This window comes from Garra rufa, unplaced genomic scaffold, assembly GCF_049309525.1.
Source record: "Garra rufa unplaced genomic scaffold, GarRuf1.0 hap1_unplaced_002, whole genome shotgun sequence".
NCBI lineage: Eukaryota > Metazoa > Chordata > Actinopteri > Cypriniformes > Cyprinidae > Garra > Garra rufa.
Window position 1 is genome coordinate 12,254,391 of NW_027394277.1, and position 19,159 is coordinate 12,273,549.

A 19,159-nucleotide genomic window follows, 5' to 3' on the forward strand; every position below is an offset into this window, starting at 1 on the left:
TGCTACAAATATTCCCATGCTACTTAAGTTTTGTGGTCCAGGGTCACATATGTTAATTGTTAACTATAATATATAATTAAAACTAAAGTAAAAACTAACTTAAGAATATTATATATATATATATATATTACATATTTAACTTACACAGGAAAAGACAGGCTGACATATAAATTGATTTTTTTATGTGTTATTTAGAGGCTGGCAATATAGAAATGCTTTGACAATACCGCAGTAATACATAGGAAATAGAAAATATACAGAAAATGTTAATAATGGTGCACTAGTCAGTAAAAACAGCACTGAAATCCATTTAAAAGTTTAAAACAGAGCTAACTCAGAAAAGAAAGCATATTATTCTCATTGTTCGTTAATGTCTAATTAACTCACAACTAATGCTGTTAAATCTATTTATCACAATCGCATCCAAAATAAAGTTTGTATTTATGTAATATGTGTGTGTACACATACACATGTACACACACACACCCACACACACAATACAAACACATATATTATGTGAACACAAACTTATATTTTAGAAGCGATTAATTGTGATTAATCACGATTAATCGATTTGACAGCATTACTCACAACTAACTCAAACTCTAAATATCCTTCAAAGAATTGATGCTACTAAACTGGCAAACTTTGGAAAAACCAGTCACTAGTTCTTCCCCAAAAATGCTCAACACAAAACCCTGTCAATGAAACTCAAACTACGGGACACATAGTATGCAACTTATCACCAATCGATGGCACAAAGTTACCTCCATTTCATAAAGCCAGCAATCTATCATCAAGACTTCTCCAAAGGCATATAAAGGCTCTAAATCCAACAAAGAAGTGAAACCTTTAACCCCAGTACTCACGTCGGGCTGCATCTGGCCGTTGATGCTGGCGGTCCGGAAGGGCGAGTGGGTGGACAGACGCTTGTCCCACTCGCTGGGCCTGGGCTCGGGCACCGACTCCATGAAGCTTCGCTTGAGCTCGCTGATACTGGTGTGATGACGCATGATTTCTGTCTGTGTCTTTTCCACGTCCTGAGAGAGAAAGAGAGGTCCAGGCAGAGAGAAAGCATACCAAAAAGGTCAAAAGAAAAAAACATGAGGATAGCAGAAGAGAAATTTGGGAACCGATAACAAAATTGAGATAAAAAGAGAGCACAGGAAAGATGAAGGACAGATGAAGAAATTAAGAGAGGGGAAATAACCCAGTGAAGACATTTCGTTAGTAAGATGATCTGACGAGAATCACTGTTTTACCCCAAACTATCTCAGGGGTGTCACATCTAGGTTGGGAATCAAGTATAGTTACTGTGTAATTTCAAGATGTTTGGTTCCATTAACAATTCTTGAATGTCAATAGATTCCATCCAGAGTTGGTTAATAAGAATAAGCTACACTCTTAAAAATAAAGTCTCCAAAAGAGGGTTTTCGCAGTGATTCCATAGAAGAAACAATTTGGGTTCCTCCAAGAACCTTTTAGTACATGGTTCTTAAAGGAGTAATTCACTTTCAAAACAAGAATTTACAGATAATGTATTCACCCCCTTGTCATCCAAGACGTTCATGTCTTTCTTTCTTCAGTCGTAAAGAAATGGTGTTTTTTGAGGAAAACACTTCAGGATTTCTCTCCATATAATGAACTTCTATGGTGACCCTGAGTTTGAACTTCTAAAATGCAGTTTAAATGCAGCTTCAAAGGGCTCTAAATGATCCCAGCAGAGGAAGAAGGGTCTTATCTTGCGAAACGATTGATTATTTTCTAAAAACATTTACAACGCATATACTTTTTCATCTCAAACACTTGTCTTGCCGAGCTAGACAAGACAAGCATTTGAGATTAAAAAGTATATAAATTGTGAATGTTTTTAGAAAATAACCAATCGTTTCGCTAGATAAAACCCTTGTTTCCTTGGCTGTGATCGTTTCGGGCCCTTTGAAGCTGCATTTCTGAAGTTCAAACTCGGGGGCACCATAAAAAGCCATTATATGGAGAGAAATCCTGAAATGTTTTACTCAAAAAACATAATTTCCTTACAACTGAAGAAAGAAAGACATGAACATCTTGGATGAAAAGGGGGTGAGTACATTATCTGTAAATTTTTGTTCTGAAGGTGAACTACTCCTTTAAAAGAACCATTTTTTAAACAATCAATTGAAAGATTCCATAGGTTCTTCATCACAGATGGCAATAAAGTTAATTTTTATGAGTTATTGTGTTGTTCTCGCTGATTTCATGTACCATCAAATACATCAAGTACAGTGTAACAAGAGTAGGTGTGAATGACTCAGCCAGAAAACTCTCAAATCACTCTTGAACTCATGGTTTTATAATAGGTTTGAACTAATGGAATCGTTAACAGAATCATTAAGGAACCAAAATCATTACATTTCTCATGATCCCCATCCCTAGTCACACATGTTTTTAATCAAAGACCCATTGGCCACCAAGACACAGGTCTCTCTTTTCCACTTTCACTGTCTTCTAACTTCATTTTCCTTCTTTTTCTTATCACCTGCAGCCTGATTTGTCTCTCATAATCTCCGCTCAGTGGCATTGGTTAATCAGCCATGCTCAGACACTATGAGGCGATGAATATTCATTCAGAAAGGAGGCTTTGTGATTGCCCAAAACAAATGATCCATGTGTGCACAGACAGATTGTGATTAACGAGTTTGAGAGAGAGAGACTGTCTAAAATATCAGCTGATCTTTATTCACAGTACTACAGACTTTGGAAATGAAACAGATCTGTGCCTTGGTGCCCAACAGAACATCTGCAGGAATGAAACACTCTCATGAGTAACCAGTGCTCATCATCTACATCAGACTTCAGATAGACCGCTGGCACTTATAAATAAACAAAGCCAAGATGTTTGTCTGTCTCCTTAAATTTTGGTCTGATCCTTTTAAAGAAACTTTTACATAGCTGTGTCATTTAAGATTGCAGGTTAGTAGTTTGAAACTACTATGTGGCAAACTGATAGCAAATCAAAAGCATTGTGGTGAAGTTAAAAAGACACTAGGGTTCTGTTCCAAACTCGGGTGAGCTGCCCAGCTAGAATTTTAAAGTGGAAATGAAACATGTTTTTGGATAAATTTAGTAGAAAACCAGCTTGTTTTCCAAATGTTTTTCAAATTTCTACCTAGCCATCTGGCTAACCAGCCACCATGTTGGAATGACATTGTTATCCATGTAGTTGGGCTGGTTGGCTCAGTTAAAAACAGACAGAGAACATAATGTGCCCAACTCAAAGTCTTCTTCTGAACACATGCACACCAGAAAGTTTGCCATCTTTGAAAAGTGTCTGTGGCTTTTCTTTCCAAAGGGATAAAAATATATGTGACCCTGGACCACAAAACCAGTCATAAGTGTCAATTTTTCGAAATTGAGATTTATACATCGTCTGAAAGCCAAACGAATACGCTTTCCATTGATGTATGGTTTGTTAGGATAGGAAAATATTTGTTTGAGATACAACTATTTGAAAATCTGGAATCTGAGGGTGCAAAAAAATCTAAATACTGAGAAAACTGCCTTTAAAGTTGTCCAAATTAAGTTCTTAGCAATGATTACTTACCCCCGTCTCATTCAAGATGTTCATGTCTTTTTTTCTTAGGTCGAAAAGAAATAAAGGTTTTTGAGGAAAACATTCAAGGATTTTTCTCCATATAGTGGACTTAAATGGGGATCAACGGGTTTAAGGCCCAAAATGCAGTTTCAATGCAGCTTCAAAGGTTCTCTACACTATCCCAGCTGAGGAATAATAAGCTGGGGATTTAATTAGTCACTTAGTTGCAGGGGGAAAACAAAGTCATGCAATCTGTGACAGACTGTGCAGAGTGTGGAAGCTAAACAGTATCACGCTCACTGCATGACAGATGCTGCCCTCCAAAGGCAAAGCGCAGTAACTACATATTTGGTCAAAATTGAGTTAAGGCTTAAGACTTTGTGACAACGGTTTTGTCTTGTGGCAAAGTCTCCTGGTTCAGTTTTGTCATAGAAACGAGAGTGTCAACATGTTTGACTAGCTGGCGAAAAATGTTTAAAGGCATTTTTCTCAGTTTCAGTGTTGGCGTAGTTACTGCACTTTGCCTTTGGAGGGCAGGATGGAGGCGCCGATGCGGTCACTTGCTCTTAAAATACTCCGTCATTTTTGGTCATGCAGATAAAAGTAATACATCTTTCGAATCTGTAAAGCCTCTATGTTTGTTTGTGTGTTCTCAGAATAACAACGAAACATGCTTTTGTAAAATAATGAAGCAAACAAGATGCGCGCTCTGCCATCTCGGTCTCTGTGAACTTGAGCGCGAAACTTCGCAACTCTGTGCAGACATAGAAAAAATATCTATAGAGAGCAAAATGTCTACTTTCAAATAGAAAACAGATATTCTCAGATTATGTAATCCATATCAAACATGCATACAGTCAGTGTCGCCGAATTTATCTTTTAAGCCGAAAAAACAAAGAAAGCACTAGTTGATCAATAAATTATTAAAACGTTACTTTTTTTTAAAACTTTCTTTACGCGTTTACTTGGTAAACACTGGGTCGGCACTTCCGCCCTATGTCACGTGTGACTTTTACAACGCCACTATGTAGTGTGTAAAGTCAAGCTAGTTCAAGACAAGCATTTGTGGTTAAAAACGGACCACAAATGAACTCTTATTCCTCGGCTGGGATTGTGTCGAGGTCTTTGAAGCTGCATTGAAATTGCAATTTGGACCTTCAACCCATTGGCTCCCAATGAAGTCCACTATATGGAGAAAGGTCCTGGAATGTTTCCCTCAAAAACCTTAAATTTTTTTTCAACTGAATAAAGAAAGACATGAACATCTTGGATGACATGGGGCTGAGTAAATTATCAGGAAATTTTAATTCTGGAGTAAACTAATCCTTTAAAAGCCTAATACAGCAGGCAGCTCACTGTGGTTTGTAAAAGACCATTTCTAAATCAATAGAATCATTAATTAAACTCTTCTAAATTCTAATTTGTTATTAGGAGGAGATCGATGAGGTGGTAATCATGTGAGAACTTCAACAGTTTTAACATTAGATTAACCATTCACAGCTTGGGTTCAGACATGGGTCAAATCACATACTGTTTCACAAACTGGTCTATAGTAATGTGAAAATAGTGAACTAAATGAATCATAGGCTGTCAGTGCAGCATATAATAGATATTTGACCCATGCCTGTTGATTTATGAAACAAAGCAGAATGCGAAACAGCACCAACAGCAATCTTAAACACTTAATATAATGATAGTGTATCTGATGGAGGCACAGTGTTGTATATGAGGTTTGGTTAGATACAAAGGTCACAGAGAAGAGGTGGATGAGTGGATGAAGGGGTTAATGTCACAGAATATATCTGGTTTTCAGACTCATTATAAGACTCATCAGAACAGTGGAAACAGCCTTTGTAGTAACTATGTAAATATATGACTGGGACAGGCTGTAAAGACTATGTAGCACTACAAATCAGTAATATTATAATCAAGTGATCTGATAACAAATAAAACAACAAAAGCATGCATTGGCAAGCTAAATGTACAGCCAATGATAATATATTTGGCTAAACAGCAGACTTCAGTGGTTTATGGGCTTGTCACAGTATGTCTAATGCTGGGTAAATGTCATTTTCAACCTAAAAATGACTAAAGGCCACTTTAACCCTGAGTTATAAAATCCTGGTTTAGTTTTTTTTTTGTAGTGCTAACCCCAATTTGGGGTGCCAAACAATGTGAAACAGTGTTACTGCAATTAGTTTAGCAATTAAAAACCAATTGTAACCAATCAATAGTATTGATCTGTTTAGACATCAAATTGTAGGCCAAAGCAGAAGACTAATTCTAGTATGAAATCTGACTACCCCGGATTAATTTAACAATCCAAGGTAAAGTATGAACGATGTAAACAGAAAACAACATAACTCAGGGTTATAAATGGGTTATTCATTTCAAGTGTGAAAAGCCCATTAGATAGCTTTAGAAAAGCTTGAACCGAGCAGGCATGGAGTCTACTGTTAAAATTAAATAAGAGGCATTCATGCTAAGAGCCTAACATGCTGTAAAAGGCATCTTATGTGATCCAACTACTGGCTAAGTTTGGATCGGCTCATTTTTGAATACAAAAAAAAAAAAAAAAACATTTAATATAACAGAAAAACTAAATTCCCAATCATATATTTAATAAAAGCTAAGCAAACAGAGAATAAATAGAAGCAAATACTTGCATTACAGTTAGTGAGGTAAATAGTGCATGCCAAGCCTTTAGGGTTAAGCTATGAAACAAAACAAAAGAAAACACAAAAGAGAGCGTGCGGTGAGAAGAATGAAGAAAGAAACAAGATGAAACAGAATCTCATGCAGTGAGACATGCAGCGGCAAAAAACAAGACATTTCCAGAGTTTCCATACAAACCTCCAACATTAAATTGCTATGTCTGATATAAATAGTTTCACCCTCAATTTTCTTAGCTCTTTTCTGTGAAGAACAGGGAAAAAAATAGAGTTGGCAGTGTTTGAACGTGGAGAAAGTCGTGAAATGATTCTTGGGTAATTTTTAAAGTTTGATCTGCAGTTGTGTGGGGACGTGGAAGAATGGAGACAAATCAAATATGGACGAACCACAGCAGCCGCAGCTAAACAGAGGGGAGAGGACAGAGGTCAGGGATAATTGTGCAATGGGTAAAGTTATGAAAGTATAATGAGATATCAGTTTAAAATAAAGCCAAAATTCATGAAACTCTGTGTATTTGCTGTGCAAGATTCTGCTGTTATCAAAACAGCATCCTGACCATCCTGAGCAACGCTGGCTCGGTATGAATCTTGTCTTGTTGTAAGCTGTATATTGGTGACTTTTGTGATTATCTGCAGTATGTAAAACTGAAAGGTCAAAGGTTTGGACATACATGGCTGAATATTTACAGTTGAGGTCAAAAGTTTACAATCTGCAAAATCGTAATTATTTTACCGAAATAAGAGGGATCATACATAATGCATGTTATTTTTTATTTAGTACTGACCCTTAATAAGATATTTCACATAAAAGACATTTACATATAGACCACAAGAGAAAATAATAGTTGAATTTATAAAAATGACCCTGTTCAAAAGTTTACATACCCTTGATTTTTAATACTGTGTTGTTACCTGAATGATCCACAGCTGTGTTTTTGGTTTAGTTATTTTTTTGTTTGTTTTTGGTTTAGTTGTTCATGAGTCCCTTGTTTGTCCTGAACAGTTAAACTGCCCTCTGTTCTTCAGGTCCCACAAATTATTTGGTTTTTCAGCATTTTTGTGTATTTGAACCATTTCCAACAATGACTATATGATTTTGAGATCCATCATTTCACACTGTGGACAACTGAGAGACTCATATGCAATTATTACAGAAGTACAAACGCTCACTGATGCTTCAGAAAAATAAATGATGCATTGAGACCCGGGGGTGTAAACTTTTGAACAGAATGAAAATGTGTACTTTTTTTTAGTACATTTAGTACTACCCTTCAAAAGCTACAGAAGATACTTGCATGTTTTCCAGAAGAAAACATGCAAGTAAATTTACATGTAAGTAAATTTACCCTGATCTTCAAATTAAAAAAGTTTACACCCCTGACTCTTAATGCATCGTGTTTCTAAAACATCAATGAGCTTTTGAACCTTCTGTAATAGTTGCATATGAGTAGGGTTGGGTATCAAGAACCGGTTCCATTTTAGAACCAGTTCCAAATTTCCAATAACCGGGTATTCGATAAGACACGTAAATTTTAGTTAATTCAATTAAATAACAAACTAATAGTTGAATTTATAAAAATGACCCTGTTCAAAAGTTTACATACACTTGATTCGTAATACTGTGTTATTAACTGAATGATCCACAGCTGTGTTTTTTTTTATTTTTTTTTGTTTAGTGATAGTTGTTCATGAGTCCCTTGTTTGTCCTGAACAGTTAAACTGCCTGCTGTTCTTCAGATCCCAAAAATTATTTGGTTTTTTAGCATTTTTGTGCATTTGAACCCTTTCCAACAATGGCTATATGATTTTGAGATCCATCTTTTCACACTGAGGACAACTGAGAGACTCATATGCAACTATTACAGAAGGTTCAAATGCTCATAGATGCTTCAGAAGGAAAAACAATGCATTAAGACTCGGGGGTGTAAACGGTATTTTTAGATCTGTGTTCGGTGTTAAAGAGACAGCCGTCTAACGTGCCACCTGTCATTAATGTTAATAAAAGAACAGAAGAAAATCATTAACTGACTGAATATCTTTTGTAAATTTAATCAATATTTTATTTATAAAAAGAAAACTATGCAGTGTTTTTTAAACTTATAATTTCTTTTCAATGGATTTTTCTATTTTATTTTATTGGAATCGGAATTAGGAATTTTTTAAGAATCGTAATCGATAAGCAAAATCGGAACCAGAATCAGAATCAATAAAATTCAAACGATACATTACTACATAACTGAGTCCCTCCGTTGTCCTCAATGTGAAAAGATGGATCTCAAAATCATACAGTCATTGTTGGAAAGGGTTCAAATACACAAAAATGCTGAAAAACCAAAGAGTTTGTGGGACCTGAAGGATTTTTTCTGAAAAACAGCAGGTAGTTTAACTGTTCAGGACAAATAAGGGACTCATGAACAACTATCACTAAAAAAAACAGTTGTGGATCGTTCAGGTAACAAAACAGTATTAAGAATTAAGGTGTATGTAAACTTTTAAACTGAGTAATTTTTATAAATTCAACTATTACTTTCTTCCGTGGACTATATGTAAATGTCTTTTATGGGAAATATCTCATTCAGGTCAGTACTAGATAAAAAATAACATGCATTTTAATTGATCCCTTTTAATTGAACAATTTGCAGATTCTGCAAGGTGGATGTTTTGATCTCAACTCTATTCCTAGTGGTCTTAGACAGCTTTTTCTAAGTGATGGCTACCTCAGACACATGGAGTGTATTGTGTGTTATAGCTTTATCTAATATATGTTTCCATATAAAAAAGTAGCCAATCATATACAATCTAGGCCTGTTTGAAAGTTATTTTAACCGGTTTTGAGAATGACACACTGCGTGTGCAGGATCAACAATACTTCAGACACTAGCAAACTGAGGAGGCATTCACCTCTTCCCTCCTACATCCTCCCTGGCTGACAACTTTGCCAATTTTTCACAGATGCAGTAACAAACAGCAGCAGCCAATTCTCAACACAACAAACTAACAAACACCCACGACTCGCATGCAAATCTCAAATCTCCTCTTACAGAGGTCTCTAAAGTTCTCCTTTCTAACCGTCCAACCACCTACCGCATTGATCCATTTCCCTCCCATCTTTTACACGGCATCTCTCCTACACTTTAACCCATACTCACATCCATCATAAATGCATCACTACGCACTGGCACTTTTCCCAACACATTCAAGCCAATTTTCAACATTTTCCAATTCACTGCAAAATAGTTGAGCAAGATGTTTTCTTCTTTCTTCTCACAGAAGAAGCTGCTGGACGGCAGTCAGTGAAGATCTGATTTGACTGACTTGATTACAAAGTGGATATTCAACAGATACAACTTGATTACAAAGTGGATATTCAACAGATACAGCCTTGACTGGAGCATTTGTGGTTGGATAGGACATAATCAGTCCTCATTTTGCTGGACTTGTATGCAGCCTTTGATGCTGTATCTTTTTTAAAGTTTCCAACTTGGGCATCACAAACAAGTGGAGAGAGGCTCCGAAGTCCTACTTTACGGGTAGACTCTTCAGGGGATCATGAGTATCAACTAACCACCGGTGTGCCTCAGGGTTCGGTTCCTGGCCCTTTCCTCTTTTCAGCATATACTGCTGGAATCATTCAGGATGTGTGTTTTTCAGGAAAACAGGTATGTCCAAACCTTGACTGGTAGCGTATTTAAAGTGCTAACATCTCATTCATTTTGTTCTCAAGTTCTTCTGAGAGATTCTAAGCTGCTGTGAACAATCCTTAAATATGCTTAAAGCAAGACACTGCAGGTGAATATGGGAAAGAAAAAAAAAAAATAGTTATCACCTTACTTACTCAGTTGATTGATTACATTGATAAGTGCAAACATTTCTTGCATTACAAGTTTTCTAAAATGTTAGGTTTTGATATGCAAACAAGGCATTATTTAATGAAATATGCGCTTATTTGCATACATTTCTAGTACTAAAATATAAACACTGGATGAAGTCAGTTTCAAAATTCTTGTTTAAATTTTTTAGAGTAAAATTTTGGTTATCTCATTTTGTCACTGAATATTTCCATTTTTTCCGTTTTTTGGGGAATAAATTTTATAAAATCAAGCAAATTATATATGAACAAATCCCTCTGTAAAAACCAGGATATAGACAAGAATAAAAATGTAAAGTTTGGTGTGTGTAAGTGTTACTGAAGTGGAGATTTATGGCTCTGTGTAGGAGAAAACGGCCTTTAAAAGTATGTATTGTAATTGATATCTATTGACACAAATAGATAAAGTGCTATAAAAGAAACACTTAACGGTGTCTTTTGGATGTTTTCTTTCCGCTAGTCTGAAAAAAAAAAAACACTTTATGAAAAAACAAAAAGCCCAAAATCTCAAACTTGACAGGTGCCTGCAGTGTCTCCCCTTAAAATTGCTTCTTTAAATGTTTATGAATTAAAAGTCCAATTCAAAAGGTGTTTCTTTCAGCTATTATTTATCTCAGTTAATATTTTAAAGTTGGAGTAACTCAGGTTTGCAGTATGAGAACACACTTTGGCTCTCTTAAAAACAATTTTGTCTATGTAGACAGAGCATGACAACAGACATTGCATGCTAGAGTAAATGCCACAAGGACAATGCAAAAGTTCATTTGTACTTGACTCATAATGAACCCTTTCCTCATTCTTTAAACCTCAGTTTGTACTGACTCACTGTCGCTGACCGAATAGGTACAGTACGTATCTGACAGCTACAGTGCTGTCTGGTACAGACAAATTCATACAAGTGCAAGCAAGATACAGCCAAAGCAGATGGGAAAACAATAATGATCTTTTTTTGTTGTAAAACATGGGCAGTGAGGAGATGATGAGTACAATGGCATCGTCCTCATGCTGCGATATCCATACGAAACGAGCTCTGACCTTCCTCATGCGCACCATCTCTGTGTCCGCCCGTGGCGACTGTTCAGACCCCAGAAGGGGAAGGAAGAGAGCATGTAAGTGTTTATGAAACAATCTACTTTGCTTACCGGTGAAAAAAAAACAAGATGGTTGTGATTTCTTCACAGCTGTTCATCTACGTCTAATAGTATGTTATATCGTCAGCATGCACTAATATGTAGTTTAACACAAATATCTGCTGATGATCTGTTATTGAAAGTCATATTACTGCTTTTGCAATTGATCCTTCGCTAAGCCCCACCTTAACATTACTGAATATTTCAACACATCATTTTTACGTTTTACTTTCATGCATTTGACAGAGACTTTTAACCAAAGTGACTCGCATTGCATTTAAGGTACAGATCTTTTATGCTCACCAAGGCTGCATTTATTTGATAAAAAAAAAAAAACACTTAATGTTAGGAAATATTATTACAAACTCTTTGTTTCAGCATATTTTCAAGTTTCACTTATTCCTGAGATGGCAAAGCTGAATTTTCAGCAGCCAGTAATAATTAAAATTCAGATTCAGGATCATTACTCCAGTCTTCAGTATCACATGATCCATTGTTGACCAACAATGCATTTTGCCTCAGAAATGTATCTTGTATATGGATTTAACATCGTCCACTGCTAAATATACAGCATTAACTTAAGATAAATAAAGTTTGGTTCTACGCGACAACAAACAAACAAACTATCGATAATGCTTATGAGAAAACATTTTAAAATATAAATAGAAGTAAAATTAGCATCATGCTACATTTGAAAATGTATATAATTATTAATGTATTTACTTAAGACCCAATTTAAACCATTTAGTGCTTGTAATAACTTCTGATTTTCTAATTCCACATTTTACACCAAAAAGCAGCACAACTGTTTTTAACATTGATAATAATAATAAAAAACATATTTTGAGCAGCAAATCAGCATATTACAATGATTTCTGAAGGATCATGTGACACTAAAGACTGCTGTAATGATGCTGAAAATTCAGCTTTACATCAGAAATAAATTATATTTGAAAATACATTATTTTATTACAGTATTTTACAGTTTTACTGTATTTCTGTTTAAATAAATGCAACCTTGGTGAGCATAAGAGACTTCCTTCAAAAACAATAAATTGGTAATCTTATTGTATGTGCAGCATCCGTTCCATTGGAACATTAATGTAAATAACTTATAACATCGTAGTTGTGGGACACACATATATAAAATTGTATTCGTGGAACATTTTAGAAAAAAAAATGAGCAATCAAAAGTGAAGGACCAATTGTTTAAAACTATTTGCATATACTATCAGTCTTAATGAAGCTGGCCACTAGAGTAAACCACTGTCGTACATGCTCTTATGTGATTGGCTGAAATCATGAGCACAAACCTGGCTCTTTCTCTCCCCATTGGTGGCCGTCACCACCGGGGCATCACGGTGCCGCCGCTCTCGCCGGGCTACCGTCTGCAGCAGCACAGAGAGAGTACACATACTCCTGCTGTCTCACACAGACTTAAATTTCATGGCTGTCTTGCATTTGTGGTCACAAGTAAATATGCTTTTTGTTGCTAATTTTTACTGGTTTGTGTCGATTTTGGTGAGAATAGACCTTAAGGCTTTTTAATTTATTGCTGTGTGATCAATTAGTCTAACACTTCAAATGTCAGTGCTGCAGGATTATAAAAATGTCTTCCACGGCTTTCAGTTGTACTAACACATAAAACAGGGAAAAAGTAGACTAACACAAAATATAATTGTATAAATAGGATAAATTAAGATTTAAAACATTTTCACATTGAAAAGCCATAGTGTATGTTAGAGTGTTATTTAGCATATTTGTGTGTGTGTCATACCTTGACTTCAGATGTGCCCTCTGCTTTGGTGCTGTGTGTTTTGGAGCCATCTGTCACATGGGCCTCTGCCTTCACCTCACTCTTCCTCTCAGTGGAGCGTGGCCGGCCCGTGGGTGTGGACATCTCTTTACGGTCAGTGCGGGCGGCAGATGCTACTGGGGAAGGAGCCATGTCGCCTGGGGAGATGGGAGACATGATGGGAGCGCTGACGGGACGGGCGTTCTTATCCGGGGTCGAGACCATAGCTGTCAGAGAAAGATGTATGGGAAAGAAAATAAATAAAAAGGTGAAGATGGACTAAAAATAAATATTCACATTAATATACAGTATGTAACAAAAGTGAGTACACCCCTCACATTTTAGCAACCATTTTAGTATATCTTCTCAAGGGACAATACTATAGAAATGAAACTTGGATAAATTTTAGAGTAGTCAATGTGCAGCTTGTAAAGCAGTATAGATTTACTGTCCTTTGAAAATAACTTAACATACAGTCATTATTGTCAAAACCGCTGGCAACAAAAGTGAGTACACCCTAAGTGATAACAGCAGTATGTTGTTTAACCATGCAAAGCCACATGTCCTGTTCATCATGTTTATGTTTTTGTCTGCTTGACAGGACCATACAAAGTTGTGTATCTTGTATTACAGCAGTTAAAAATTAGCTGCTTTAAGTACAATTCTCTCATACTGACCACTGGATGTTCAACATGGCATCTCATGGCAAAGAACTCTCTGAGGATTTGAGAATTAGAGTTGTTGCTCTTCACAAAGATGGCCAAGGCTATTAGAGGTTCAGTAACACCCTGAAACCGAGTTACACTACAGTGGTCAGGTACAGGAAGCATCATCTGAAGCTGCCTCATAAAAAAGCCTGCAAACGGTTTGCTGAAGACAACCTGTCCAAGAGCATGAATTACTGGAACCATGTCCTGTGGTCTGATGAGACTATAAGATAAACTTGTTTGGCTCAGATGGTGTCCAGTATGTGTGGTGATGCCCTGGTGAGGAGTACCAAGAAAATTGTGTCTTGCCTACAGTCAAGCATGGTGGTGGTAACATTATGGTCTGGGGCTGCATGAGTGCTGCTGGTTCTGGGGAGCTGCAGTTCATTGGGGGAAACATGGATTCCATTATGTACTGTACATTCTGAAGCAGAACATGATGCCTTCCTTCCAGAAACTAGGCCAACAGCAGTTTTTCAACATGATAACAATCCCAAACACACCACCAAGATGACAAGTGCCTTGCTGAGGAAGCTGAAGGTGAAGCTGAAGGGGTGGCCAAGTATGTCTCCAGACCTGAACCCTATTAAACACCTGTGGAGCATCCTCAAGCATAAGGAGGAGAAGCACCATGTGTCTAATGTCCAGCAGCTCTGTGAGGAGAGGAAGAGGATCCCAGCAACAACCTGTGCAGCTCTGGTCAATTCCATGCCCAGGATGATTAAGGCAGTGCCAGATAACAAACACAAAATATTGACACTTTGGACAAGTTCACTTAGGGTGTACTTACTTTTGTTGCCAGCTATTTTGACAATAATGGCTGTATGTTGAGTTATTTTCAGGGGACAGTATATACTGCTATACAAGCTGCACATTGACTACTCTACAATATATCCAAGTTTGATTTCTATACGATTGTCCCTTGAGAAAATATACTAAAATGGTTGGTGAAATGTGAGGGGTGTGCTCACTTTGGTGAGATTTTAAGATTTGAATATTTGAATTCAATACAATTAAGTACACTTCTTTTTTCACAAGTTTAAAAAAATGTCATCTCAAAATGTGAAAGTATCTTCAGGATCATGTCAACACAGTAAAAGATGCTGTTGTTTTTTATAAGAGTCGAATGTTTAGGAAAGAAGATCAAGCTGGAGGCATAAAGCTCTACCTCTGGTCAGATGGGTTTCACAAAAAGTGCAGCCCAGAAGCACAAAGCAATCAACCTGCACTGCTTTTTCCCAGGTATATATTTCTTAGTTTTGGCTCTAAGACTTTCATGCCTTTTGAACTGATCAAGCTCCTTTTGAACTGGGGGAGATGCTCTGGGCTAAAACTGACCTGCCAATCAAAGCTAACTCCAACAAACACAAAAGACAACTTCAGGAACTCCAAATCTCACTCTGCGTGAACTTCTAAATCTTCACAGGTGCATTCTAGGAGTTGTGATCCACAAGAATTACCAACACCAAACTTACCTTCATTTAAAAGTCTCAGGAAACAACTTGTCAGTCAAACAGCTGATCAAAACAGCAATCTCTCTTGCTTTTTCATTTACAAGCATTTCAGAGAGGGTCATGTGTTGATTCCGTCAACAGACTATGTAAGATTCATGGAGTTTTTATGTAAATAGCCTACAGTCTACAGAAAGTAATTAAATCTGTGTCCATGTACTACCTGAGGGCTGAATGGTTAAATTATCAGTGGGTTAACCAGGGTTGTTTTTCTGCATCGCACCCCTGCTGTGATTTCTCTCCCGCAGTGAGTTCACCTGCACTGCCTAAAGCATGCACAGTTTATTTATACCACAAGAAATCACCTCCACTTTACCTCAGAGACTCTATGGCTCTGTTCCAAACTCTAGTGAGCTGTCACTGTCCGCACAGGCTGAAATGCAACCTCAAGAGACAGATTAGCTGATTCTAATAGATTTGATTTTAGCATGTTTAAACTGCAAATAATGTATATATTGGTTGGAATGAAACACTGTCCATGAAGTATGACATGCTGTTTTGGAATTCAGCCAAAATGAAAGCATCCTATAGAGCAGCATGAGTGTAAAATGGACCTGACACACAGTTTGAGTCACATACACACTTCAAAAATACACTAGTCAACATGACTTAACATTTCTGTCCCAAAATGGCCAGCAGGGGTCAAAGCCCACGCTTGAGGCTGAGAAAGCTGTCCAGCATCAAGTTGTTAGTGAGTTTGTCCGCTGTGAACACCGAGAGAGTGAACACTGAATGCTGAGTCTATCTGTCCTTCAGCGCACAGCTAGCAGAGACAAATGACTCAAACAAAAACAGATGCTTGCAGCACAACTTACATAAAGGGTCTGAACCTCCCCATGGGAAGTGCATTAGAGAACTGGAGAGAGGCCGAGAAACGGAGATTGAAAGAACAAATGAGATCCCAAACAGAGTAAAAGCAAGTGTCAGACTTGTGATCGAACTCCCCGAGGTGACTGGCAGTGATTGGCCGGAATCCAACGAAGAGAGCCAATCATCTGTCACTGTTTTTAATCTAACCAGCTGTATCCATAGGCAATCAGAAAGACTAAGGGTGTTTTCACATTTGGTCCTTTTCAGGGGACTGAGTGCGGTTAGTGTGATTTTTGGCCTATATGCGACTACTCCAAATGATCTCAGACCCCTCAGTACCGAGATCAACCATCTCGGAAGGTGGTTCGCTTTCTGCTATAGGTACGGTTCGCTCAAAACGTGCATTGTGAACACAAATCAGCCTGGGCTCACTTGATTTTTCCTTTCGCGAATTTCGATGTAGTTTGGTCATCAGATGTTTCCAGACAAATCAGGTGTTCATAACAATGACTGCTTCTTCTGGCAAATCTCTACAAATGATTTGCTCAAAAAACACCTATGGTTCACATACACACCGTTGGTTTTGTCTCAATCGAACATAAACATCTGGAAGAGACATATCATGTGTATCAACATCTGTGCATTACTTTAGTTCTAGTAAAGCAGCCTAATAGAATCAGTAGAATCTGTTATTTATACGATTTCTTACTTAAATGCTGCTTTTAAGGATACCTATAATGTACCTGAAAATGTTTTCTTTTATCATATTTGTCCAATTATTATTATGTCATCAATGCCATTTTAAATGTCCTTAAATAGTCTTAAATTTAATTGTATCAAATTTAAAGCTATAAAAAGAAAAATGAGGACAGAAAGACAAAATTAGCCATATAGCTAATGAGATTATAAAAATTAAAAATTATTTCATTGGAAAACTACGAGTGCTGCACATTTCGAAGTCAGGTGCTGCATTATATTTATGAAAAAAGAGAATTAATTTGCATTTTTAATCAGCCCTTATTCTGGTTCAATATAATAATTGATATTAAACCAACCATTAAAACATAAATATAATAACTGAACATTTGAACTTTTGACTCTTCTCTTAAAAATTGTATTATTGGTTTTATTAATGGTTTATTTTTCTATTTAAAAAAAAAAAAAAAAAAACGTAGACCTATCTGAACTGTAAATCATGCTTTTTACAGTAATTTTACAGTATGATATGTTACCATAAACATTGTCCTTCCCCACTCATACGACATTCATTTGATCTGTGCAAGTCTTAAAAAGTCCTAAATTTGAGCTTAAAAATCCTGCAGAAACCCTGTGTGCTATAAAATAAACATGATTACATAATCAAGGAAAACAATTCAAACTAAATATTACAAAAGTGTACAAAACGTATATTTTTGTGCAAAAGATAAACAATTCCAATTCTGCAGGCCATAATGTCATCCATCAACACTGAACTGGACTAGATCCAAAAAGCAAGTGTGAACACAAAGAGGCCTGAGACACCATTGCTTAAGTGGACCAAAAAAAGGATCCGAGTTCTCTTTCGGGAACAGCGACAGTGTGAACATAAAAAAAAAACTGGGTCCTTTTTCACTTGGTCTACTTAAAGGGGTCTGGGTTCGGTTCTTTTAAAGAGGACTCAAGTGTGAAAACACCTTAAAGGAAAAGTCAAAACAAGAGAGATAAAGTGAGACAAACACACCTCCATCTAAGCTGCGGGACGCCCTCTTACTGGCAGAGCGCTGGAAATGTGGTGCTGGTCGATCAATCATGGAGCTGGCCTGACGGGTCTGGGCTTGAGTTCGGCCGCTGTAGCGAAACTTTGATCCCAGAGCCAGGAACTTCCTGGGAGTGGTGGCCGCCTCTGTGGACGTCAACCTGAGACCCACAATGACGGGAGACTTGTAAATTCATACCGATTGAATTCTAATTAAACTAAAGATGTCAACACATGCTGTGATGTATTGTTCATATTCATACCTGAAGAACGTGTGATGCTCCACACATACTTTCCACAGTTTCTTGGCAGCCTTGTAGTTGGGCAGTTTAAAGCCAATGGCGCTTTCGTAATGTTCCAGCTAAAACATATGGTACAACAAAAACTGACTCTGACGCATATGGGTGATTCTTATAAACAGAAAAAATATTACGAAATACCATTTTGAAACTAACAAAAAATATGTGAGTGTATGTGTGCCACATGAAGATTATAAAAGATGTAGTGTTTAATCTTAAGATTTTAATTTCCACTTAATTGTACTGAGTGAAAAAAATGGAGAATGTAATTAATTATAAATAAAAAGCACAAAAATGTTTTATGTATGCTGTATCAAGAATCTGATGGTAAAATAAAATAAAATCATCAATATCTGGATAATACTATGAAACAATGGTTAAAACTGAAACTATAATAAAAAATAAAAACAAGCAAAAAAAAATGAAGGCACTGTAAAGTTGTTGTTTTTTAAAAAAAATGTTTGTTTACATTTTCATATTTAATTATTTAAAAGAAATGAGTTATTATATATTATTAATTAACTATAAATTAAAAATCATAATTTGTTTCACAGTTTAGAAATCAATATCTGGATAATATTATAAAACAAAGGTTAAAACTGAAACTATAATAAATAATACAATTATTTTTTTTTTAATTAAAGAAATGTAAAAAGGTTTTCTTTAATGTAAACTTTGTTCACATTTTTAATTTTTAAATAAATTATTTATTATTAATTAATAATAAAAAATAAATTTATTTTACACTTTAGACATCAATATCTGGATAATACTTTGAAACAATGGTTAAGACTGAAACTATAATAAATAATAATAATAAAATAATAATTAAGGAACTGTAAAATGTTTGTTTACATTTTCATATTTAAATTTATTTAAAATAAATTAGTTATTATTTATTATTAATTAATTATAAAAAAATCATAATTTATTTGACATTTTAGACATCAATATCTGGATAATATTATGAAACAATGGTTAAAACCGAAACTATAATAAATACAAATATTTTTAAAAATTAAGGAATTGTAAAATAGTTTTTTATGTATTTTTAAGTT

At 36.0% G+C, this 19,159-nt stretch overlaps 1 protein-coding gene across 4 annotated transcripts in view; it reads right to left on the reverse strand.

Annotated features, from left to right (window-relative positions):
• The window catches only part of LOC141305430 (protein 4.1-like), a 91,651-nt gene that overhangs the window by 16,962 nt on the left and 55,530 nt on the right, over positions 1–19,159 (reverse strand). The window contains exons 10-16 of one of the 4 annotated variants that reach the window (XM_073832531.1): positions 18,066–18,163; positions 17,788–17,963; positions 13,022–13,266; positions 12,558–12,632; positions 11,150–11,188; positions 6,428–6,490; positions 870–1,040 (exon numbers count right to left, since the gene is read on the reverse strand). In XM_073832531.1, coding sequence (XP_073688632.1) covers positions 870–1,040; positions 6,428–6,490; positions 11,150–11,188; positions 12,558–12,632; positions 13,022–13,266; positions 17,788–17,963; positions 18,066–18,163 — 867 coding nt within the window. The remainder of the gene's footprint in view (positions 1–869; positions 1,041–6,427; positions 6,491–11,149; positions 11,189–12,557; positions 12,633–13,021; positions 13,267–17,787; positions 17,964–18,065; positions 18,164–19,159) is intronic. The other 3 variants (XM_073832532.1, XM_073832533.1, XM_073832534.1) reach the window with 3 other exon arrangements.